This window comes from Spermophilus citellus (genome assembly GCF_964194105.1).
Source record: "Spermophilus citellus genome assembly, chromosome: 5".
NCBI classification, from domain to species: domain Eukaryota; kingdom Metazoa; phylum Chordata; class Mammalia; order Rodentia; family Sciuridae; genus Spermophilus; species Spermophilus citellus.
Window position 1 is genome coordinate 132,949,237 of NC_138186.1, and position 27,067 is coordinate 132,976,303.

The 27,067-nt window shown below is 35.3% G+C and overlaps 1 protein-coding gene across 2 annotated transcripts in view; it reads left to right on the forward strand.

Annotated features, from left to right (window-relative positions):
* Positions 1–27,067, forward strand: part of NCOA7 (nuclear receptor coactivator 7) — a 123,761-nt gene that overhangs the window by 70,954 nt on the left and 25,740 nt on the right. The window contains exons 5-9 of one of the 2 annotated variants that reach the window (XM_081295833.1): positions 2,931–3,038; positions 3,556–3,681; positions 5,112–5,296; positions 9,464–10,500; positions 11,161–11,329. In XM_081295833.1, coding sequence (XP_081151959.1) covers positions 2,931–3,038; positions 3,556–3,681; positions 5,112–5,296; positions 9,464–10,500; positions 11,161–11,329 — 1,625 coding nt within the window. The remainder of the gene's footprint in view (positions 1–2,930; positions 3,039–3,555; positions 3,682–5,111; positions 5,297–9,463; positions 10,501–11,160; positions 11,330–27,067) is intronic. The other variant, XM_081295834.1, reaches the window with a different exon arrangement.

A 27,067-nucleotide genomic window follows, 5' to 3' on the forward strand; every position in this document is an offset into this window, starting at 1 on the left:
TACTATGTCCATAAACAAAATAATTGATTCATATTAAATGAAGTTCCAGTAGCAAAATAATTGATTGGTACTAAATGAAGCTCCAGTAGCCAATAGGAATTCAAGGACTGTTTTAATATACCTATAACTGGTAAAAATATCAGAAATGGGATCCCCAAAGCTTTGTTTCCATTTGGCCTTATATTGGCAATTGAACCTAGGCAAGTCACTTCCCTTTTTGGATCTCAGTCTGGTAATCTCTGAAGTTAGGTATTGGACCACTAATCTCGGATACCATTTTTAAAAATTATTTATTTATTTTTTTAGTTGTAGTTGGACACAATACCTCTAATTAGTTTTTATTTTTATGTTGTGCTGAGGATCGAACCCAGTGCCTCATACATGCTAGGTGAGCACTCTACCACTGAGCCACAACCGCAGCCCTTCGAAGCCCTTTTTAGTCTTTACTGTAGTGGCCAGTCCTTATAGAACTAAACAGTTATGTGCTATTAGTTGTCCTGAGTCTTATCTCATAACTTTTTTTTTCCTGACAAAGATAAGGAATTGAGGAAAAGTTAGAAAGATTGAGGAACTTTAACACTAGATGGACTTTTGCTTTCAAGTATTTTAAAATATTCTATCTTGGTGCCTGGAGGGGTAGGCATCTCTCACCTCAGTAGATCTTATAAATCAAAACCAGTTTGATTTGTTCTGGTTACAGAAAATTTGAGACTTTTCCTTCTAAACACTATGATCACCTTGAGGTAGGAAAAAACTAGTCTGACTAGGTCAGTGACCATGACCTCAAAGGAGGTTACCTGGAACTAAAATCTTACTCTAGAATTTTTGTGGCTTTCATGACAAAAAACAGATGAGACAAACTTAAAAACAAAATCTGAGACATAAAATATTTTGCAAAATATTCTTAAGTTTATTCTGATACTTATATCAAATTTGAGGACATGTATAAAGAATGTACTTTACCAAGTAGTTTATCTTGAGAACACTCAAAATTTACCCTATGGATATGTATTTTAAGATGTTTTTACATTCCCAGGACACCTTGGCTGCACATACTTAAAATTTTTTTCCAGGTTATAATGGCAGCTTTACTTTATGGTAATGGACTTTAGGACCTCGAGTCCCCATAGGCCTATGTGTTGGAGCAAACAGTTATTTTCTGGAGGCAGTAGGAAAACCTCACCTCTGTCTGTCATCCAGGTTGAGATAGCATGTGCTCTGGGTAAGCTTCCCAACTTCACAGGACACCTCTATATACAGTGCTGTTAGCTGTTCAGGCTAGGCCTTATCCCATTGAGAATGTGTCAGACAACAGAATCTCAATATATGTTACCTGATACTTTTCAAGCATTCAGGTTCAAAATAATAAACATTTTAGTATTAATAGAGAATTGCTTAAGAAAAATCCCATCCATTCATCCTCTAGTTTTGCTATGAAAGATAAATAAGAAATTGTATACTAAGATCACATATGTTTAGTCCTTTGTCAACCACTTTCAAGAACTCTAAACTTTGTCATTTGACATTGACCTATATATGGAAGGTGTTATAAAAAACAGCCCTCTGGTACTAGTCATTGTGTTTCTTGTTAGTGGATGAGTAGATTATTGAGTACAAATAGTTCAATGTAGAATATTCTTTTATTAATGAGACTGAATGGGAGAATACTTGTACTTCTAAAAAACTGTTTTTTGGATTTTTTTTATCTTATGGAAATTGAATTCTGCTAATTCCTGATGCCTTCCTCTGCATTGATTGTATAGAAATTCACAAGCTGGTTTTATGGCCCACATATCAATGAATGTTCAGTAATTTTGAAGCATACAGTTTTCATAGTAATCAATCTTCATCTTACATCACCTTGATTTAAATATTCTGACCTTTATATTAATGTGTTTTTTTGTTTTGGCCTCAAGTTATTCTGGATTGAAGTAAGATTTGAATAACTAAAGTTAAAATGATTGGAAGAATGGGAGTCACTAAATAACAGTATTGATCTGAGATCAATTGTTACAAGATTAGCTCTGAACTCTGTTTTATAACACTAAAGGTCACCATTTTAAGATTATATTTGATATATGCTGAAAAGATGACAGGATTATAATAGCATTTCATAAACCAAACTATTTTACAGGAGGTGGGTATTTCATACTACTTGTTGTAATATTTTAATTTTTATATAACCCAGACACCAATGGAAGAGAAAGTGTTGAGATTATCTATGGATTACTTTGTACAATTTATCATATAAGGACCTCACCACTTTACCAATCAGTCCTGCTTGGAGTCATCTAGCCTGGACTTGTTCCATTTCTACCTGTCACGGATGTTCTTTTTAGAAACATGCCATGCTTCTCTCTCCTCTATTCCCTTATACTACAGGTTGAACAGCCCTAATCCAAATACCAAAATCCAGAATGCTTCAAAGTCAGAAACTGTTCGAGTACATTTGAAACATTTTGGATTTCAGATTAGGGATTCCTAACAGGTAAAGTCTATACAAATATTCCAAAATCTGGGGGGAAAAAAACAACCTGAATCAGAAACACTTGTGACCCCAGGCATTTCAAGTGAAGGATGGCCAACCTGTATTAGTTCCCTTCCTGGAAGGCTTTCCCCTCCCTTCCATCTAATCCCTGATTGTTCGAGACCTCACTTGCTTCACATGGCTTACTTGGAAAACCTTACTCCACCTTTTTTTTAATCTCCTGCAGTACCTACTATATGCCTTTGGCACCGTACACATTCTTATTGCTAAGTATCATATATGGATCTGTCTAGAAGACCCCATGTTATTTATGAGTTCCATGAAAGCTACCCAGGTATTTGTCATGTACTGAGCACACTCCTGTGCAGAGTGATGTCTCTAAATACTAGCTAGGAGTTTACACGTTGTTGGTGTTTACTCAGTTCTTTTTTCTCATTCTCAGGTCCTTTTTGTGCCAGATGCCAACTTCCCTTCTTTAAGGCTATCATCATCTAGTCCTGGTGCTACTGTCTCTCCTTCATCATCAGATGCAGAATATGATAAACTGCCTGTATGTATGTTCTATATGTCATACATTGAAGTTCATTTTTATCAGAAAGAATTTTTTTGTGAGTCGTAGAATCCAATGTTATTTTTCACAAGATTACATTAGCTCAGAGAATGCATCTTCTCCAAGACAGACCAGTTCACATATAAGGTCTCAAAGGTAAAATTGCATGCCTTGTGTGAAAGCATAAAGTTAAACTCCCAACAAGGTGGACAGATTATTTATACTCCTCCTTTTTCTAGGGAATTTAAATCAGGAATCTATAAATTCTTCCATTCAGGTTATTTTGTAAGACACTTAATGAGCCAGTTTAGGGGTTCATATATTTTTAAAAATCTTCATTTGATTCAGATACCTATTGTTATATTTGTGATATTTTTGAAAGACAATGAACATTTGCCTTTTTATGTTCAAGTTAAACAGAAACAGTTTATTTATAGGGGAACTTATGTGCTGTTTTATACATGTAATTTGTTTTAAAATACTTTTATTTGATTTTGAAAATTTTTGCATTCATGAGGATGCTGACTTAGCAAGAAAGGCCTTAAAACCCATTGAAAGAGTCTTATCGTCTACTTCTGAAGAAGATGAGCCAGGTGTGGTGAAATTTCTAAAAATGAATTGTCGATACTTCACTGATGGAAAGGTATATGGCAATGTTATTTATTTATTTTTCTTGGAATCTATGGAAAATCAAACAAGGTTACAAATTACTGGAAAGAAGGGGAAATTAAAATATTTTATGCAAAGTTTAAGGTTAAGATTTGACAAACATATGTTTTCCTCTGTTGGGTGCCTAGCATTTTATTGAGGGAAATATGATCATTGAGTTAAAATGTGATTCCATATGACCTTGAACTGATTTATCTTTCAGTTCTTGACCTATAAATTGCCAGGAAGATAGTATACTATATGTTTAACAGCAAACAGAGGCATCAGACTCACTGAATTTAAATTTCACTCCCACAATCCAGTAGCTCTGGGACCACAGGCAAGGTATTTAAAATTCCTAAGCTCCCATTTTTCTTATCTATAAAATAGGAACAATAATAAAATTTAACCAACAGAATGTTGCACAATTAAAAGAGATAATCCCTGTACAGAACTTATTACCTAATCTCAAAAATGAGAAGCTTTCAGCTTGTGTTTCTGCTGGAAATGCTAATGTTAAAAATACTGTCTGCTATGTCATGCTTTTGGTTTTTGGTTGTTGGTCTTTAACTAGCCTCTGAAGAAGGGGCTATGTTAATACCCTGTGCTCATAGGACAGAACTTACATCAGGTTTCAAATAGTCAGAAAATATGTCATCAGTGTGCATTTCTAACTTTTACAAGTAAGAATTAATAATGTCCAAAGTGTAAAAATTTTCACAAAGATGATTACTAGATACATTAAGAATATCAAAAAATTAATTACCCACAGGGAGTTACTTGTATCCCCTGTTCCTGGCAAATACTGTCTCGCTAGCCAGTATGGTCTACTATAATGATATCTGGCCAAGTGTCAGACTTTTAGGATTCACCAAGCTATTGCTTTTGGCTTTTAATTTCCATAACGCAGCTATTTTTATATTCCTACTTATGTTGAATTTTGCTGGATGTGGGCTTTCTAAACATTTTAGAGAAAAATATTGGTATTGTTTTTTGGCACCATGATCCTGATTCTCCTGCTGTAACACTGGACATACAGTAAAGACTTGCTGAGTGGATTGTAAAACTCCATGTTCATGATCAGGAAAGCCCTTGGGACAACCCCTCTCATTTTTCAGACATGGAACTCTGGAATCTGAGACATGCATGTCTGAACGAGAATCACACCACATTTGTTCTGTTGCAGCTCTTCTAAAACCAGGCCTTGGTTCATTGCCACAGTGAGGCAAGTCTGTTTTCTCTGCCTCCCCACCCAGCACCCAACATTGCATTTCTTTAGCCTGTTTGTCTAGAGGGGATGTGATTGTTACATGGGAAACTGTGGTCCACAGAGTTAATGGAGTGGCAGGGTGAGTTAATTAAAGTGTCTAGAATGGTTGTGGGAAACATTTCTGCCCAAAGTAATTCTGTCTTTTTCTCCTACAGGGTGTGGTTGGAGGTGTCATGATTGTAACTCCTAACAACATCATGTTTGACCCTCATAAGTCTGATCCTCTGGTCATTGAAAATGGGTGTGAGGAATATGGCCTCATCTGCCCCATGGAAGAGGTGGTTTCTATTGCCCTCTATAATGACATTTCCCACATGAAGATCAAAGATGCCTTGCCATCGTAAGAGCCATTTCTTTCCTTTCCAGGAAAAAAAAGGAAGTGTTGAAAGAATTATGTACAATTCTGGAGGGAGGGCATTTGCAGAAGTGAGAGGGTTCATAGAAGCAAGGGGTTGTGCCAAGGTGAATTGAAAGGTAGAAAATGTGTACACTACATAGAATAAAGAGAACTGGAAGTGATTAAGCTAATTATATAAGAAAATTGAACATAGAAGGGCTACAGGAGAAAAAGCAAAGTCAGCAATTGTTAATGCCAGTAAAAATTATATTTGTTTGGCTTTTTCTGAAAAGCAATGCATGTTCTTAATAAATTCGTTGAAGAAGAAATGAAATTTCTCTGAAAGAATTTTAGTTTGATTACCAGTAAGACAATAATGTTTTCTTCTGGGTTGGATTGCTAAGAGGTATGTTCATCATCAGTTAAGTTCTCAGACAGCTAGTCTTCCTAGCTCTTTTCTGCCCTGGATCCTGCACGAAGAAGGGTTTGAGTGGACAGTTTGGAGCCACCTGCACTGTGGCTAGACTGTCTTAGGTGGTGTGAAGAAACAGGGATACTCTTGCTTTTTCTATGAAATGTAGATGAATATTATTTTAGTCCTGATTACTTTTGCCTTATAACACTGAGTTTATTATTTTTAAAAAATTAGAAAGAGGGGAAGCTCCCCAGGAAGAAAGAAGACAAGTTAAGAAAGCCCAAAGAATTGATTACAGTAATAATGTGATTTCAACAGTCCTGTCTCCAATGTGTCTGTTTCTCTATAAATGTCACCATAAAAGTCTTTAGAAACCCTCAGTGATAAGAAGGTAGAGGCCCTCAGCAGCAGGTCCTAACAGTACAAAGGGAATTAGTCCTTGAGATCCATAGGCAAAGAAGGGAGGTAACTAGGGAACTAACCTAGACATAAGGTCCCTAGGGGTTTATACCAGCTGTTTCCCTGGGACTCCTACAGTTCTTATCATCTGACCTTTTCAGCCCCATTTAAGCCTAAACCACTGAAGACTCTCTAAGAATCTGAGCACTGAGGGAGTTTCTAAATTCTCTGGCCAGAAATGTTCATTGAGGAGTTTAGGAGGTATAGCAGGTAAGGCAAACTGCATGATAAGTAAGCCTAGGACCACATTGGATTCCCCTGGCTCTGCCATTTATGGCTCTTTGACGTGCTCACATTAATCAGTCTCATGCCTCAGTTTCCTCATCTGTAAATCAAAGTGAATAGTATTCTTCAGCTTATAGAACTAAATGCATTGAAATACCCAAACTCTTAGTAAATTACCTTGGTAAGTGTGGAGTGTTATTACTGGAACTCGTAGTTTATATCTGAAGTTCTGCTTATTCTTCCATGGGAATCTTGTTATCTATCCATAAGTATTGAGGCTTTCAGTGTGCCTTATTGTGTCAGTCTTTTGTGCCAAGGATATGAAGACAAGTGGGTCAGGGCCTTAGAGGGGCCTGCATTCTACTGGTGTCACAGACACATGGACAAGAATTAATGATTAAATGGCACTACAAACAACTGTGCATGCAGCATTCCACAAGAAACCATGTGAGTGAATGTCCAGCTGCCTTGGAATCTTAGATGAGGAGGAAAGGAAGTGAAGGAGCTGGTTCTGGAAAGAAGGAGTATATACTGGGCTCTCGGCAATAAGAGGAGATAAGAAATAGGTAAAAATACAGTTTAGTTTTGAAGTTGATGGCCATCAAAAGAAACATTTCTTGCCAGATGAGGGCTCCTAATAGAGTAATATTATTGTTCTTCAGCCAAGGATATTAAATTCTGCTTAATAATACAAAGGAAAGGTATATTTTTACAGAAAGATTTTCTTACTGTGAGATTATGCTTAATGATCTAGAATATAGAGATAATGCTGAGAGTGGGGGAAGAAAGGAAAGTCAGGAATTGGCTCCTAATTTGTTAAAGTTATGTCAGGGTTGTCCATTAATTTCTGCCACAGATGCAGGTATATACAGAAGGTGTTTAGTCTAATGAGCAACATCTGCACAAATGAAGAAAATAGAATGTGTGCTTGCAGTCAATATGAAATGAGCTTTTTATTATCTTCAGAATTGCATCAATTATTTAAAAATTTAAAATATCATTATTCCTACAAGTTTAACTGTAAAATGAGTACAAACTGTCTAGCTGCAGCATGTGATTTTTTAGAGGGAGTGTGTAAAGTCTTCTTAGTCTCACTTTCAGGTTTTGTATTAATATTTTTGAGGTGTGGGGGACATTTTATAACTCCAGCTGCCACAGAGACGAGGAAGAGAACAACTGAAGGGATCATCGATCATCATTAGATGCCTGGCTGAGTCTAGAAAAACATTAATTAACAACTGAGCCAGTTGACACCATTGTACACTGTGCCTCAGCAGTGCTTGGCAGCTGCAGTGCAGAAAAAGCAGATGGTTAAATTAGTCCCAAGTAGGGAATTGGCAGTTTGGATTAGGTAGAAGAACAAGCAGAGGGGGTGGACAAGGTAATTTAGGAGGCTAATCAGAGTGCATTTGAATGTGCTGTCATGTTCCACAGGGAAGGAAGAAGTGGGAAAGGGGCTTGAATGTTTATGGAAGAAAAATTTGCTTATTAGTCAAGTCTGTGAAGATCTGGGTTTCTTTCTTGTAGGACTTCTTACAATCTTTAATATGCCAAATTAAATTTTGAGTTCCAACATGGAGATCATGCTATGCACTAACTTATTTGATTCTAGAACTGAAGCATCTTTAATATATCCTGGGATGGTAGTGTTGATCAGAACATTTTGAGTCACTTCCTGTAGCACAGAGACTCTGTTGCAATCATATTTTAGAATGTGACACTTAGGGGTTCAATGAATGCTTATTGAGCTAAAATAAATAATGAAATAGGGATACTTTCTAAGGCATTTATCGTAGCTTAACAAATACATAGGCCTTTATTTTGTATTAGAAAAAGCCTGGACATTCCCTGCCAGCGATTTATAAAATAACTTTGGGGAAACAATCTTCATGTAATTTGAGAACTGCCTGGTACTTTGTTGCTTTATTGTCATGATTCTTTACCTCAGAGCCAGAATAATAAAGTGTTGCTTGAAAATGATCTGGCCTTTTAGGAAAATAAAATGATTTCTGAAAATGAGAACATTACTTTTATAAAGGGTTTTTATATCTCTCTTTGAACCCAGCAGCAGCACTACTGATAGTGGTAAGTTGAAATGTGGGGCTACTCAAGACATTTTTAGTCATAATTTTAAAAGTGTATGTTTCCTGCCACTTATTTTGAACTTAGGAGAACACATTTAAAAAATTTTTATGTGTAATTCAAATCTAGGTTGTAAAGCATCTGTTATTGAGGAAATTAATAACATCAGCCAGGCATCTAATGATAATAAGATCCCAGGACTATATGTTACAGCTGATCAATCAGTTACTCCATCGCCATAACATAAAGTGTTATTATTATAAAAGAGATGTTTAAGAAACTTAAAGTGTTATAAATAAGAGCTTTTATGAAACTTACTTTTTGTAATATTCTTAAACTATAAAATGGATCTACTGCCATATTCACAGTTATACTATATATTATTTTTCACAGTAACAATGGAAGTTTCTTTTTGTGTCTCCTTTGGGAGTAATAGGTTGGGGTTTTTTGTTTCTTATTGGAAGCATCTGGTTATGAAACCTAAAGTTGTAGTTGAAGGTCAGTCACTTAAATAAGCAGCTTTCAGAAATAAATAGGCACCTTTCAGAATTCATGTAGTTGTTTTCTACATTATTGTATAAAAAGGCTAAGCTTTGGATGTTTAAGGAATTATCATTATTGGTACCAAAATATTTCCTCTCCTTCATCTTTTCCTTCATGAAAATCAGAAATGTTATTGTTTCATATTTTGAAATCATATGCATAACATCTACATGTTCACGTATAACTTCTAAAACCATTCATGTGCTTCAATGTACAGTATGCAAATCACTTGATTCATTCTTTTGTCATTTTCTTTAGTTGATTTACATTTCATTTTGAAATCAGTCTCTCGATTTCCTTTTCCTATTCTGAAATCATTTTAATGTAAGTTTAATTTATGGTATGTTTGTGTTTTTATTTTTTGTTGAATTTTTTCCTTTCCTCCATTTTGTTTTTCGGTTTTATTTTTAACATTCCATGTGCACCCGCCATTTTTCCCCCAACAGTGACCTACCTCAGGATCTTTGTCCTCTGTACAGGCCTGGAGAATGGGAAGACCTGGCTTCAGAAAAGGATATCAACCCCTTCAGTAAGTTCAAGTCCGTCAATAGGGAAAAAAGACAGCAAAATGGAGAAAGAACGATGACTTCGGATTTCAAATCAACAGGACCTCTGGAGAAGTCAACAGAACTCACACATACAAAGCCCTCAGGTAGCTCAGTGTCAGGGAAATTAAAGAAACTGGAACCCACTAAGGAGACAACCCTGAGTCAATCTCCCATAGTCACTAAGCTCAGCAAGGAACCTTCTGACATGCGCACTGCATTTGAATCTACAGCCAAAGAAAATTCCCTTTTAGGGGAAGATGATGACTTTGTTGACTTGGAAGAACTTTCATCTCAAACTGAGAGTGGAATGGACAAAAGAGACCCATCGAAAGAATGCCTTTCGGTTGACCCCGAGAAACGAAAGAAGGCTAAGTCACAAATAATCACTTCTGCTATGGACATGCAGGGGCAGTCAGCCCTGAACTTTTCAAAAGTAGAGAGTGATGCTGAGCTAAAGGGAGCCCTAGACTTAGAAGCCTGTGAGAAACAAGATGTAATGCCAGAAATGGACAAGCAGTCAGGTTCCCCAGAAAGCCAGGTGGAACACACACTGAACATTCATGAAGATCTAGATAAAGTTAAACTCATTGAGTACTACCTAAATAAGAATAAAGAAGGGTCGCAGTTATCTGAAAATTTGCAGAAGAAGGAATTAAGTGACCACAAAAATACTGAGCCAGTGGGAATAGACATCACCCTTAGTAGTTCTCTTCCCCAGACTGGTGACCCCACAACTGAGAGCAATAAAGAGCCAGATAAAACATGGGTAAAGGAGAGAGAGTCCCTTCCACTGAAACTAGACACCAATACTGAAGAAAATATGGTAAAAGAATCCTTGGACTCTACTCTGGACAATATCTGTCAAGGTGCACAAATGGATAATAAATCTGAAATTCAGTTATGGCTTTTAAAGAGAATTCAGGTTCCTATTGAAGGTGAGCTGTTTTCCCTAATATTTTTATGTTCTGTTGTATAACTTGCCTTTCTAAAACTTGCCCCTGTAATAGCAAATGTATACAATTATTTGAGAGCAGTGTTTTCTCAATCGAGTACTTCCTTACTATTAGCATCAATGATGAGGGAAAAAATCACAAAATATGGTATGTTTTGGAACTTGAACTATAACAGATTTCTATTTCAAAAGCAGTTTATTTTGTAAAATATACTTCAAATTGTTTTCCTTTTTATGTTAGATTTGTGAATCTAAAAGGGTTTAAAATGATTTTGAAGAGATTTCAATTCTAAACTGAATTGCACAGTGGCAAAATTGGGTCCTGATATCATTTATTAATACATACAATTGTGGATTGTCACAATTCTACATTATTTACTGTTGTGTTGGTTTTTATGCTTATTTCTGGTATGTAGCACCTATTTCTAATATACCAATTTGAAACATTTCAAGTTTTTTTCCTCTGTGCTTAAGCAGGTCTGGAAAATTTATTAGTTCTAATATGAAGTAGCCAAATGGTGTTCATGCCATATGCTATGACTTTCCATCACTAAGAGGGATTGTATGCTATTCTTTGAATGTTGAAGTTTACTGTCACCAATTTTGTCAGTATTGAGGGAGGTTTTTTTCATCTGTGATTCAGATATTCTTCCTTCAAAAGAAGAAAAGAGCAAGACCCCACCCATGTTTCTGTGTATCAAAGTGGGAAAACCAATGAGAAAATCCTTTGCCACTCACACTGCTGCCATGGTCCAGCAGTACAGCAAACGAAGAAAGCAGCCAGAGTACTGGTTTGCTGTTCCGCGGGAAAGGTAAGTATGAGTGAGATGAGAAAATTTGCTGGTTAGATTCCAATTGCATTTGGATATTCCTTATTCTTACTTTTTATTCTTCAATAAGAACCTTGTCTTAAGGATTGTGGAGTTTCTAGAAGGATATTGGATGGCTTTCTGCTAAAGGGTGGTTTGACATAGCTAACATGAGGTCATCATAGGTGCTGTGCATATTAACCTCCCATGCAGTTGATTTTTAAATGAAGGAAGATATAGATTGTCTCCAGTGCCAGGGTTTGGAAGTGCTCTTCTGTGAGAATAAAAGAACACCATGGAGCAGATCCAAACCTGTCTAAGTGCAGTAAAGAGGCAGGATTTATTCTAATTTTTTAAGTGCTTTAATGGTAGGGAAGTAAATAAGTATTCTTTGGCCTTATGGAGGGTGCATCTGTGACTCAGCACTTGAAACTCAGTACATGAAACGTGGCACCTACGTACATCAAGGGGCTATACCTTCAGAGGGATTGGTATTTTTTAATTTTTTAACATTTATTTTTAAATTGGTACACAATAATTGTTTGTTGTGGGTTTGCTTAAGGGATAGAGCTGGTATTTCTGTGCAAGTTTATAAAATGTGATGATCAAGTCAGATAATCAGCATGTCCATCACCTCAAACATTTATCATTTCTTGGGATTGGGAACATTCAAATTCTTCTCCTCTAGCAGCATATGTCTGTGAACTGTCATCACTCTACTCTGCTATAGGACACTAGAACTTATTGCTCCTACCTAACTATAATTTTGTTCCCATTTGCAAACCTTTCCCTATCCCCACCCCCACACCCTGCCCAGCCTCCAGCAACCACAGTTCTACTCTTCTAGAATCTACCACCTTAGCTTCCACATATATGAGAACATTTGATACTTACCTTTTTGTGCCTGACTTATCACTTAACATAATGCCCTCCAGGCTCATTTGCACTGCTGCAAATGAGAAGATTTAATTCTCTTTATAGCTAAGTAATATTGCATGGTGTGTGTGTGTGTGTGTGTGTGTGTGTGTGTGTGTGTGTGTAACACAATTTCTTTACACTTTTTCATTGAAGGGCATTCAGGTTGACTCTGCATCTTGGTCACTGTGAATAGTGCTCCAGTGAACATGGAGTGCTGAGAGATTTATATTTTTAAATTACCAAAGATACTTTCTTGATTTTGTGACAGCCTAAGATAGCAGAAATGGTGTCCTAGAAATTCTTCAACAGTATATCACTGAGGATATGCTTATGATTAAAAAAAAAAGAAAGAAAGAAACTCTTTTCTTCAGAAAAACATGTTTTCCTTTTGTTATGTTATGTGTTAGAGTAAAACTGTCTTTACAAAGGACATGCAGTCACTTTTGACTGTGAATCCCACATATCTTTGCTTTTCTTGACTAGTCATCAGACATCTTCATCTGGGTGGATCTTTCAACTAACACATCTGCCAAGAAAAAAAAAAATCACTCAGCCAGCTCCCTTAGCATGAATTTCCATAAAGCAAAATTAATTCCAAGTGAGGGCACATCTTCTGGATGATTATTACCCAGGATGATAATTCTTATCAGGGGAGTTGGCTCATTTTGAATAAATTATAGTTCAATGCAAAAAAAAAGGATTTTTATTAATGAATTTTCAAATAAGTTTTTTCTTAGACATAAAAGCACATTAATATGGACATTAAGCATAATTTATTTTGCATTAATGTAATATAGTCTTCTACTTGTGTCTGCAGCCTCCACTGTATCTTGTTGAGCTTTTAAACTAGTAATACTACTGAAAACTGTTTCAACACAAACAATGTGAATTTCTCAAGCCCTCTTAACATTAGAATACTAAATTTAGAATTTCAAAATTAAACAGTATCTTTGAGATTTAGGCCAATTTTTTATTTTATAGGTGAGAAAAACATCATCAAAACTTTCAGCTACATTGTGTTTGTGGGGACTTTCATTCTTTATCAGAAAAATCATCTATACATAATTTTTTCTCTGGGAAAATGCATTGTTCATAGTATTAGAAAATTTTTTCCATTGTATTTTCTTTAACAGGACTGTGTGTACCAAGAACTCTTGTAGAATAATTATAGCAATCCTACACATGTGATTGTTGGGCTGTCACTTTTTAACCCAGAAGAAATTCTAAGTACTAAGAAGTGCTTCTCTTTGACCTCTTATACAAGTGACTTCTGTGAGTTTTTTAAAGTAGGTCACTTGCTGCATTCTGTTATACTGTAATTTATAGTTTCTGTGACTTACTTTTCTTTTGAATTTGATTTTATACTTAAAAGAATAGTTTTCTTTCTTGAGTGAATTATTAAATAACAAAACTTTTTTTGGAATCCTTATGCTGCCTCTATTATATTTTTTAATGATAATAGGTTTTTTGTGGGGTTTTGGGGTTTTTTTTTGTTGTTTTCATGTAGATATTAGGAAATTTTGTTGTAATTGTCTCCTTTTGTATTTCCTTATCTTTTTGCTTTAAAGGAACCCACATTTTAGGTTAAAAGGGTACAGATGGAGCAGTCCTATAGTAAATTCCCACTTACACTTCCAAATGCACAGTAGGAAATAAGTTCATTTTTTATTCCAATTTCTGAAATTCTTCAGAATTTAAACCTCAACAGAAGTCCTTAAGGAGGAGCTAGAAAGAGGCATCCAATATTTTTCTCAAACAGATGGTAATTTCTGGATTTCTTTTCTACATCAAACTGAATATTTCATCTTGCTTTCTATTTAATGCACGGATGCATCTGTTGGAATTTCAGCAGCAGAGTGAATTCACCCTAACAGTAGCTCCCTTCCTAGGGTACAGTGTCTTCTCACAGACCTTATAGATGTGGCAACTTGTTCTCAAGAGGCTGGTCTTTTTAGCTCATACAATACACCAAAGTTCCCTGTCACAGGAAAATAATATTTTGATGTTGACAAAACTCAAAAAATCTTTGTTTTACTCTTCTTTTCTGTTGTTCCTGATACCTTTGTAAAAATGTTTGCTTTTTTTCTTGGTTATTTTTACTAAAAAATTAACTCTACCTAATCTTGCCTTCCTTTACAATGTACAGAATCAGGGTACTTCTCTTGAATCAGCTGAGGATAATAGTAGTGTGCTTGGGATGTTTATAAAATTTCCAGAATTTGACATATATACCTGGATCTTTCTGTTTTCTCTCTCATTTAACCCTGAGGGCAGTAGATAATTCCTTTCTATTTTAATTGTCTACTTCAGATTCAGAAGCCTTTTTACAAAATGTTCAAAATTAGAAGTATTTCAGATTTTAGTTTTTTTAAAATTTTGGAGTATTTGCATAGGTTTTACCAGATAAGAATCCCTATTCCAAAAATCTGAAATCTACTCATTTGAAATCTGGAACTTTCAAATGCCGACATAAATGACATTCAAAAATTTTCAGATTCTAATTTTTGGATTAGAGATGCTTAGCCTATATGCTTGTATAGGATTTTTCAACCTCGGTGCTATTGATATTTTCAGCTGTATGATTCTTAGTTGTTGTAGTGTTAGTGGGGTTGGAGGTAGCTTATGAATTATAGGATAATTAGCAACATCCATTGCCTTTACCCACTAGTTACCAGTAGCTTCTGGCAGTTGTGACAAGCAAAACTGTCTCCAGACTTTGCCAAATATCCTCTGGATGACAAAATTGCTTTACACTGAATAGCTCCATAATATAGGAATTTGATTTTGTATTTAAAACTTTATTATACTTGATTATACTCATAGAATTTGCTCATCCACATATACTATTTCCTTTAGTAATTCCTAATATTTTAAAACACTTTTTGCAAGGAATTTTATTAAAAATTTTGGTTTATTTATTGATGTATAGCTTTTTATCTATAAAAATGAAACATTCCTTTGGGAGCAATGGTGTTATTTGGAAGTAATCCTCAATGGATAGAGTACTGTAAGCAGTAAGGTTGTTGGTATTAACAAGAATTTATTTTTGCACTTTCACTTTGTGTAAGCCTCTGCTAGAAACTATCTAAGATATAAGAAGACAATATCCTCTGGTCTGAAAAAGTTATGGAGTCATGGGCTGCCCCATTACCTAATGGTCCCCAGAATCAGGCAGACATGAATGAGAATCACTAGGAAATGAATGAAATGCTTTATCCCTGCAAAACATAATTTCTTACTTTGAAAAATTGGTCATTTTGAGGACTAAGCAATTAGGTCGTATTTGAACAAACAATTGTTGAGTGCAGACTTCCTGACAAGAATTGGGCTAGTTCTAGATAAATAAGCCTGAGACCTTACCTGAATACCTTATGAAAAGCTATTGAAAATTGTTCCAGGAGATTCAAGATGTCAGATTAGAGGGCACTTGCAGGAGTACTTTTTTCTCAGCAAAGTGAGTGAAAGAGGGAATTCACTGAAATTCAGTATCAGACAGTCTCTTAAGAGACTCAGAAATGCAGGTGCATTGAGCAAAGAACAAGAAGCCTAGTCAACAGCATACCCCATGGGTTCACCACAAAGGGGAATGATAATACAAACAGAGAGAAACACAACAGACAAATGTGGCACAGAAGAACCCTTTAGATCAGAAAAGCAGCCTGAACTTAGTAGATTCAAAGACTGTTGTTTGAAAAGTGCTATTTCTCTACTGGCAAACAGAGAACTGAGGTGAGAGCTGCTGCAGGAGCCAAGATATTATAGCAAATATTGCCATACTTTCTCAGAAAGTGCCTGCCCTGTGGCCTAGGATGTACCTAGCAGACCTCAGGTGGAGCTAAAGAGGGTCAGGAAACTAACAGGTGAGTATGAATACACTCAAGGACAAAGCCTGGGAAGGCAGTGTTCTTGGTCAGCAGAGTATGTAAGACTTGTGAAAGGTTGGTTATTCTGCTCTGTAAGGAGAACTCTTGGGAAGTTCCTGAGATCTAGACTCCTAGCAGAGATCAGCATCTGCCTGGTCTTAGGAGTATATTGATCTAATCTCTCCAGAGCAGATACTAGCCAACAAAGTCACTAACGCTTGATTCTACTCAAGCCCCAGCCACCAGAACTCCCCTCATAGAATTCTGCAGCAGCCTCACCCTGGGAGTGCATCCATCTTTATAAAACACACACACACACACACACACACACACACATAAATTGGTTTGTGGCTCTTTCTTTCTCTGTGTGTTTTTTCTCATTTTTATGTTGGTTATTTTTCCTGGTCTTTTGAATGTTAGGGGGTTTTGTTTATTTTTAGGTTTTGTTTTTGTTTGCTTATTTCTCATTTCTCTTTCTCTTCCCACTAACATCCACATTTTCATGTTTCTCTTTCTTCCTTTACTTGTCTTTTTTCAATTCTAATTTTCCTCCTCCTCCTTTATAGCCACCACTTGCTACATCTCTTCTGCAATTTCTCTGTTCACATTTTCAACATTCTAAACTTTCTTTTACTTCTCTGTCACATTTCCTTTTCCATTAAGGAACTGTCTAACTCCACGTCATGTATAATCACAAGAGTGGGATTCTAATTAGTATAAGTTATACTCCAAGTATGTGTAATATGCCAAAATACACTCTACTGACATGTATACCTAAAAAATTTTTAAAAAGAAAATAACTATCAACCAAGATTGTTACATCCAGCAAAGCTATGTTTCAGAATGGAAGTAAATTAAAACCTTCCAAGATAGGCAGAAACTAAAAGATTTCATAACTATTAAGCCAGCCCTACAGAAAGTACTTAAAGAAATACTTCATACATAAAAAAAAAAACCACAAAGCTCACAATTGGACAGTTCTCATTTGAAGAGTAACTAAGCAAATGAGAAATAGGACAGAATTAAACATTATAAATTAATTAAAATGGCAGGAAATAACAAACATCTCTATATAATAAAATTGAATATAAATGGTCTCAAATAGAGTTAATAGACATCTATAAAATGTTTCTTCCAACAACAGCCAGACACACTTCCTTTTTAGCTGCTCTTGAAAGCTTCTCCAAAAAATATAATTTAGGTCACAAAGCAATTCTTAGAAAATACAAAAAAATAAAAAATAAAAAAGGAAAGAAAAAGAAAAAGAAATAGTACACTGAATAGTACACTTCTGAAAGATGTATGAAATCAGGGTAGAATGTAAAAAAAAAAAAAATTAGAATCAAGAATAGTGATAAAACCAGCCAGAAACTCTGGGATACAACGAAGGCTGTTTTAAGAGGGAAAAATCTATAGCTATGAGTGCCTACATAAGAAAATCAGAAAAATACCAAACAAATGGCCTAATGATGTATCTCAAAGCCTTTGAAAAACACGAACCAACTTCAAAACCGATAGAAGGAAGGAAAAATTAAAATCAGAGACAAATCAAATTATCACTGTTTGTACATGATATGATCCTATACTCTAGCCAAGGATGTGAAAAATATCTAACAATGAAAATTATAGAACTGAAGAAAGAAATTGAAGAAAACCCAAGAAGATGAAAAGACCTCCCGTGCTAATGGATAGGCAGAATTAATACTACTAAATAATCATATTACCAAAAGCAATATGGAGATTCAGTGCAATCCTCATCAAAATACCAATGGCATTCTTTTTTAAATATTTATTTTTTAGTTATAGTCAGACACAATATCTTTATTTATTTATTTATTTTATGTGGTGTTGGGAATTGAACCTAGGGCATCGCCAGTGCTAGGCGAGCGCTCTACCACTGAGCCACAACCCCAGCCAACCAATGGCATTCTTAACAGAGCTAGAAAAAGAAGTTCTAAAATTCACTTAGAATAATAAAAACCTAGAATAGCCAAACCAATTCTAAGCCAAAAAACCATGCAGGAGATATCACAATGTCTGACTTCAAATTACATTACAGAACTACAGCAACAAAACCAAATGGTTGCTGGTATAAACACAGACATTTAGACAATTGGTACGGAATAGAAGACATGAACCAGGGTCTAGTTTCATTCTTCTACATATGGCTAACCAGTTTCCCTATATAGCAAAATGTATACAAAATGTACACATTTTGTGTAAATATATAACTAATAATAAATTCTAGAGAGGATGTGGAGAGAATGTTTTATACTGTTGGTGGGACTGTAAATTAGTACAACCACTATAGAATTCAGTGTGGAGGTTTTTTAAAAGACTAGGAATGGAACCATGATATGACCCAGCTATACCACTCTTTGGTATTTATCCTAAAGAATTAAAGTCATTGTACTACAGTGGCACATACATACCCATGTTTAGAGTAGTACAATTCATAATAGCCAAACTATGAAATAAGCCTAGGTGTCTGTCAACAGAAAATGTATATATATGCTATGGAGTTTTATTCTGCCATAATGGGGAAGGATTTGTCATTTGCAGGAAAATGGAAGGAACTTGAAACCATTATGTTAAGCAAACATTGTAAGTTTTCTCTCATATGTGGAAGCTAAAGAGGAAAAAAGTATATGGGGAGAAATCTTATGAAAAGTGAGGGGAGATCAATAGAATACAGAAAAGGGATCAGGGGGAGGGAAGAGGAGAGGGAAAGGGGAAAAACTGGGGAATGATATTGGCCAAATTATATTATTATGTTGTGTGCATTACCAAGTATATAACAACAACCCCACCATGTACAACAATAATTCACCAATAAAAATACAGAAAAGAAGAAAGTAGTTTCTAACACTTTCTGGACACTTAATATCTGATTGTATTTCTTAGGTTTGGATTCTGTTTTACATTTAAAACATAATGTGATTATCTCCTTTTCTCTTTTCTTTCTTACTACTAAGAGGTTATTTCCTTTGTAGAAAGGACCGATGATTCCTGTTCAAATTAAAACTATTCTCCTTTTTATCCAATTATTTATGGCTTCTTAATCTCCAAAATGCTTTATAATAACTTGATTTTTTATAAATCAGCTTTTAAAATAAGTAAGATGGAAGCAGTATTAAACACCAGGAATTAGATAGAATTGCCAAGTGATGCATAAATGTTTAATCCAAACTGAATTAGTTAAGATTTGTATAATAAGTAAAATAATAAAAGAGAAAGAGAAGGAGAAATAGGTGATTTGTATAATAAGTAAAATAATAAAAGAGAAAGAGGAGAAGAAATAGGGAGAGCCATGAATATATTTTTTTCCACTTAATAATTGTGCTAAATGATTTTGGCAACACTTGAATATATAGGTAAGCTGAATGTAGATGGGTAGTGAACCTGTTTTACATTCAGTTATTTTTCTATATAGTATGTTGTGTGCATTTTATTCATCATATATAATTATGTATATGTAAACAGTATAATTAACACCATCTTTGTAATTTCTGATTGATTTAATCATTTATCTACTTTAGATGTTAGGATGATTTGAATTTTTTGCCATTAAAAACAGTGTTACAAAAAAAAAAAACCAGTGGTACATTAAACATCTTAGCAATATCCTTCAGGTAGTCCTACCAAGTCAAAGAACACGTTACATGCTTACAATGCATATAACACGTGAAAGTAGTAGCAATTTATACCACACTGAAGTGTCCTCCCCATGAGTTGAAAACCCTAAGTATTATGACCCTTTATCAACACCAGTTTGATGATTAAAAAAAGAAAACGTAGCTTTAAAATCTTAAAGTCGATTTGGAACTTTTTTATAACTTTTGTTTAATGTAAGGTAACACATTGAACTGAGAGTTTTTGTCTTCTGTGACTCCTTTAATATTAGAAAATGTACTTTACCTTGATATGCAAGTTTATAATACATTTATTAAAAATATTCTGATATGCTGTTTCTCTATTTAACATCTAATATCAAAAACCCTTGAATTTATACAAGATATATAGTTATGCTTTATGCCTGTACACACATTTAATAAACTCACCATGTATGAGTTGATTCTGTTTTAAAAAGCATGATATTTTCTTACATAATGTTGAACATAATTGAAATTCCTAACTATAGTTGGGATTTTTAGACTCTCAAAATAAAAATGCGTGATGTACGCAGGAGTGCACAGGTATGTCATTCTAAATGGTGCTATCCATGTTGTATGTATACATTTCAGATTTCAATTTTTGACCAGTAGTAGTACTACTTCTTGTAGAATATGTCATCTCTCCAGAATTCCCTATGGTTGCCTAGCTCAAAGAATAGAACAGTCAAAGCCTTATTTTTAGGAAAAAGTTATATATATATATATAAACTTTATTTATTCATTTTTATGTGGTGCTGTTGAGGATCAAACCCAGTGCCTCACATGTGCTATGCAAATGCTCTACCACTGAGCCACTGAGCCCCAGCCCAAAGTGCCTATTCTTTAGGTCAGCACTTTCCTAAAGATATTCAATGGAAAGCTTGTCCCATGGACAATTTATAGGTGTTTATAATGAAGTATGTTCCATTGTTTAGTTTTTAGCTCTATCTAGAGTAGAGCTTTATGCTCATAATAGCCACTACTTGTGGCTCTTGTTTTATCCATGGTATATGGTATCATGAACCATTCATTCCCTGAAGCCAGAATGAAGACATAATCCTACTTCTCAGTCACTTCCCCACAAGGGTCAGTCACCACCATATCCAGCTTATTCTGTTCACTTAACATCTCTTGGATCTATTGCTTCTACTTGGATCTCTTGCTTCTATTTTGATCCTTCTGTGGACAGATGGCCATGTTTCTACTTTGAGAAATGTAAATTTGAATTCTTCGATGGCATTCTTAAGATGTCTCCCTTCCTGCCCCATCCCACCTCACCTAAATTCATATATTAGTTTAAACTTGTCCTCTATGAAACTTGCCCTGTGTGATTTAGGTGCCCTTCACTATCTTCTCACCTCTATCCCAGCACTTACTAAACTCTTCTACAAATATGGATTCTCTGTGGCTTTTTCCTATTAGACTGTAAGCTTCCTGAGGGAAAGGATCAAGTGTTTGACATTGTGTCTTAGAAAAAGCATAGCGTCTAGTATGTCGTAAATATTTCTTAATGTTAATTGGATGGGTACATGGATAAATGGGTCTATAGTTTAATAGATTCAAAGTTACTAGTTATTCCTTATAATTAAAAGATATATACTTTTATAATATTTTGGAAATACAAAAAAGAAAAATTTTTTTCCACAAAGTGAAATCCAATTCATTTTAATTGTGTAACTTTTTGGTCTTTTTTCTATGTATTGATTAATGTAATAATGTCATATGACGATATATATTCACTATTATGTAAACTGCTTTTACTTAAGAGTGTCTTTCTTTCCTATTAAATATTCCAGGTGCATGCCTTTAGTAAGCATGTATAACTTTTATAATGAGAAGCAAAAATCAAAACAAAAAGAAATTTGATTTTTGTATTAAGTTCATTTTAAAATAGGAAGATGTCCAAATCCTAAGAATCCCATTGGAAACTGAGAAATATGCCTTTAACAGCACTATTCTTAGAGAACAAAGTATGAATTAAAGGAATTACTAGCTGACCTAGTTTTCTAGCATGAAATCTTTTAACTATAGTTAATGTGGAATTTTCTGATCAAAAGTTACCTTACTTTTAGTGGGATCAGGGCTAAACTGGAATCTTTAATCACTGTCTGTTCTAAGACGACCTCAGGGTTGAACATTCTTTAATGTACTTTCTGGAACAACTTAGATTATACTCAGCCAAACCAGGTATATTTCAGAGTATGAATACAAATCCTGTGATTTTTAAGTACCACATATCATTCTGTCATACTGTAATCTATCTCCTTCTCCTTCTCCTTCTCCTTCTCCTTCTCCTTCCTGGTGATTGAACCCAGGCTCCATACATTCCACATTGAGCTACACTCCCAGCCTAGACTGTAATCCTTTTTTCTTTTCTCCACATTTTTTTTAAATTGGGGCATTATAGTTGTACATAAGAATGGAATTTGTTGTTCTATACTAGTACCATGCACACAATATAACAATATTATTTGGCCATTATCCCTCCCCAGTACTCCCCTCACCACCTCTCTGGTTCCTTTCATCTATTCTACTGATCTCCCTTTGCTTTTCATGCAGTCACACATCCACACCACCAACAACAACTTTCTTTTCTCTTTTACACTCTAGCTTGCACATATGAGAGAAAACATAATGGCCCTTGACCTTCTCAGTTTGGCTTATTTCCCTTAACATGTTTTTGAGTTCCATCCATTTTCCTGCAGATAACATAATTTCATTCTTCACTATGGCTGAATAAAACTCTATTGTGTATATATACCACATTTTATTTATATCTACTCACCTGCTGATGGACATCTATACTGGTTCCATAGTTTGACTATTGTGAATTGTGCTGTTATAAACATGGGTATGCACATATCATGATAGTATGCTGATCTTAATTCTTTAGGATAAATACTGAAGAGTGGTATAGCTGGGTCATATCATGGTTCCATTCCTAGTCTTTTGAAAAACCTCCACACTGAATTTTATAGTGGTTGCACTAAGTTACAGTCCCACCAACAGTATAAAAATTTTCTTTATTTTTCCATGTCCTCTCCAGCATTTATTATTGTTTCTATTCTCAATGACTGCCATTCTGACTGGTATTCGATGAAATCTCAATGTAGTTTTAATTTGTGTTTCCCTAATTGCTAATGATGTTGAACATTTTTTCATATATTTGCTGGACATTTGTATTTATTCTTTTGAAAAATGTCTGTTTAATTCATTTGCCTGTTTATTAATTGGGTTATTTTTTTTTTTGGTGTAAAATTTTATGAGTTTTTTTTATATATTCTGGATATTAATCCTCTTCACTTTCCTAATTGTTTCCTTTGTTGTGCAGAAGCATTTTAATCTGATGCCATGATGGCATGTTTTTCTGAGCTTTAGGGATCCTATGAAGAGAGTTATCACCTAGACCCACATGTTGGAGTGTTGACCTTACGTTTATCAATTTCTTTCTTCAATGTTCTATAGTTTTCATTATAGAGGGCTTTCACATCCTTGGTTAGATTTATTCCAGTTTTTTTAAATGTTATTATGAATTGAATTGTTTTCTGATTTCTTTCTCAGCAGATTCATTGTTGGTATTTAGAAAAGCTATTGATATCTGTATGTTGATTTTGTAACCTACTACTTTGCTAAATTTATTTATTAGCTCTAGCAGTATTTTGGTGGAGTTTTTAAAAATGTTCTGAGTATAAGATCATATCACCTGTAAACAGTGATAAGTTGACTTCTTTCTTTCCTATTTTTAATCCTCTATATACGGTAATTTTACTGTGATGTTTTAAACTGAGAATGTTGCTAATAAAGAGAAATTCCTGCAGGGCATGGTGGCACGTGAGTGACTGTAATCCCAGCAGCTCAGCAGGCCTAGGCAAGTGGATAGTGAGTTCAGACAATCTCAGCAATTTAAGGAGGTCCTAGGCAATTTAGCAAGACCCTATCATTAAATAAAATATTTTTTAAAGGGTTGGAGTATAGCTCAGGGGTTAAGAACCCCTGGGTTCAATCTCTGGTACGAAAGGAAGGAAGGAACAAGGAGGGAGGGAGGGAGGGAGGGAAGGAAGGAAGGAAGGAAGGAAGGAAGGAAGGAAGGAAGGAAGGAAGGAAGGAGGGAGGGAGGGAGGGAGGGAGGGAAGAAGGAAGGAAGGAAGGAAGGAAGGAAGGAAGGAAGGAAGGAAGGAAGGAAGGAAGGAAGGAGGGAAGAAGGAAGGAAGGAAGGAAGGAAGGAAGGAAGGGGGAAGGAAGGAAGGAAGGAAGGAAGGAAGGAAGGAAGGAAGGAAGGAAGGAAGGAGGGAGGGAGGGAAGAAGGAAGGAAGGAAGGAAGGAAGGAAGGAAGGAAGGAAGGAAGGAAGGAAGGAAGGAAGGAAGGAAGGAGAGAGAAAGAAAGATTACCAAATTATTTCCAAATCAATCTGACATGAATTGCCCTTCTTCTCCCCCATTTAATAGCAATTCTGGAAACCTACTGAAGATGTCACCCGATTTTTAATCACTGACATGAATACTTTCTCTTCTGTTTTGAGAAGTACCTTAAAGGTTTTGAAGTGATTGCTTACTCTTTAGTCCTTTCCCCAATATTGTACCTTTTATTTCACCAACTCAGAGTTCTAGAAATTTATTACCTTCCAGAAATATCTTATCAAGCAGCTGCCTTTCAGTAGCTTCAGAAACCAGCCTTGGCCAATGTCTTGAGTTAATCATTGGCTCTACATCAGACCTGTGGTCCTGGAATCATAACCTCCTTTCTAAGGAAGCTCTTCACAGTGGTGGCTGTGCTTTTTGGTGGAGGAGCGAGTGCCAGCACTCTGAGGAGTAATTTTAGTCCTCTTTTCACTGCACGCTAATTAATCTCTGCCTATCAGTGCTGCACACAGTATTTCAGAGTAAGTATGCAGAAACAGGAATTGCAGCAATCCCCTTATCCACGGGTTTTGCTTTCCATGAGTTCAGTTATCTGTAACTGCAATCTTAAAATACATAGTAGTGCAATAAATATTTTGAGAGAGACCACATTCACACAACTTTTATTCTGGTATATAAGTATTACATTTTACTTATTGTGCCTAATTTATGAATTAAACTATATCATAGATATGTGTGTATGGAAAAAAAAAGGTTTATGTAGTTTGGGTACTATTTGGGGTTTAAGACATCTGCTGGGGTCTTGCAGCTAAGTGGGAGGAGGGTTTCTCTATTGCAAATCTAAATGCCTGCAGGGAATGGAGGTGAGGGAGGCTGGGGAACAGGGTCATTTGCAGAGCCCTGCTCTAGGAACACCTGCTATGAACCTCTGCAGCTGTGTGGGCATATGGTCCTGGTGGTATTTGCCCTCTGTATCTTTTTCCAATAAGATAAAAAGTGGATTATGTGTGTAAGGTATCCCAATTTTTGAGTATTGACTGTTGTTTAATTTTTTTAAAGTATGAAGATCAAAATGAATGCTATCACTGCTGAGTCTAAGCTATGGGATGCCATCCTAAGACCTCCAGCATTGATGTTAACATAAACTTTTAGTTTTTACTTATTTTTAAGTGATTGGTTTTTTTTTTTTTGGGGGGGGGGGGTTGTGTGTTTTGTTTGTTTGAGCTTTCCTACTGTCTTTGGGAAACCAGAAAAAAAGAAGGTTTTTTTTTTTTTTCCAGCTTTATTGAGGTAGATTGACAAAAACTATACATCTTTAAGGGCTATAACATGGTGATTTCATATTTATGGACATTGTGGAATATATATGACAATCAATAACATGTCTGTCACCTGACATGGTAACTATTTTTTTTCATTCTTTTTTTTAATGTTGTCTATTCTGATAAGAACACTTTTTAACAAATTTCAAGTACAATAGTCCCCCCTTTATCTGCATTTTTACTTTTTAAGGTTTGTTACATGTGATGAACTGTGGTTCTAAGATATTAAATGGAAAATTCCAAAAATAAACAATTCATACATTTTAAATTGCACACAGTTCTGAATAATGTGATGAAATCTGGTGCTACTTTGTGCCATCCTGTAGAGGGATGTGAACCGTACCTTTGTTCACTGTATCCATACACTACCCCGCTATGGTCACATAGTAGTTACCTGGGATATCAGATTGACTATTGCAGTATCTCAGTGCTTGCATTCAAGAAAACCTTATGTAGTAGTTTACCACAAAGTCACAATGCCTATGTCATCACATCATCTTATGATGTAGGCATGATTTCATCTCACATCAGCCCAAGAATAAAGGTGAGTACAATAACCATGTTGAGACAGGAAGAGAGGAAGAGAAAGAGAACATTTCACACAATATTTATTACAACATATTGTTATAATTATTTTATTTTATTATTACTGTGGTTCATCATTTACTATGCTTAACTTATAGATTAAACTTTATCATAGTTAATTTGCAAAGGGGGAAATGTAGTATATATAAGGTATGGTACTCTCCAGTTTTAGTCGTCTCCTGGGGTCTTAGAACATAACCACTGGGGATAAGAGGACACTACTGTATATAATTCAATATTATCAACTGCAGTCACATTGTGAAATAGACATGAAAAATTGATAGGTTGTAAATAAAATGCCAAAACATTTGATGCTGTAAGTAAAATTTTCTTTCGATAGATACCCTGAGACCCTTTAAAAACGAACACAATACCAGGGCATTACTAAGCACTGGTTTAATTTGGAGTTGTAGAATATTGACACTGGAAGAGACCTTGAAAGTACCATTTCATGGAAGGTCCTTCAGCCAGGCCATTGAGACTGGATTTTGAAAGGTGGTGCTTTTCCAGCTCTGACCTCTATGCATTTCTGAGGCTCTATTGGGTTTCTGAGGCTGTATTCAGAAATGGAACCTCCGGAAGTTTTAGACTAAAGTATATCTGAATAATTTATAATCAACAAAGCAAGTGGCCTCTGGGGCTACATGCATATGTACTTCAGTACTTTCTAGGCCACATTCTTTATTTCAGTTTTTCCCATTCTCTGGGTTACATCACAGTCTGAAGTATGTTTTTAATGTAATAGCAATTAAGTTATTTAACGGTTCCTGCTTATCATGTGTGTGTGTGTGTGTGTGTGTGCACTTGTGTGTGGTGTTAGGAGTTGAGTCCTGGGTCTTGTGTATTCTGAGCACTTGCTTTGTCATTGAGCTATACCCTCAGCACATCTGTTTATAATATTTGAGTCAAGTGTCTAGTTTCTAGGTTATATTTTGTTGTATGCAGTCCTGTTTTCTTTTCCCACAAGTCAAGTAGCCTTTGATAGGAAAATAATGTTCCAATGACCTCTGGATCATTTTGGTCATTTCTTGATTTACATGG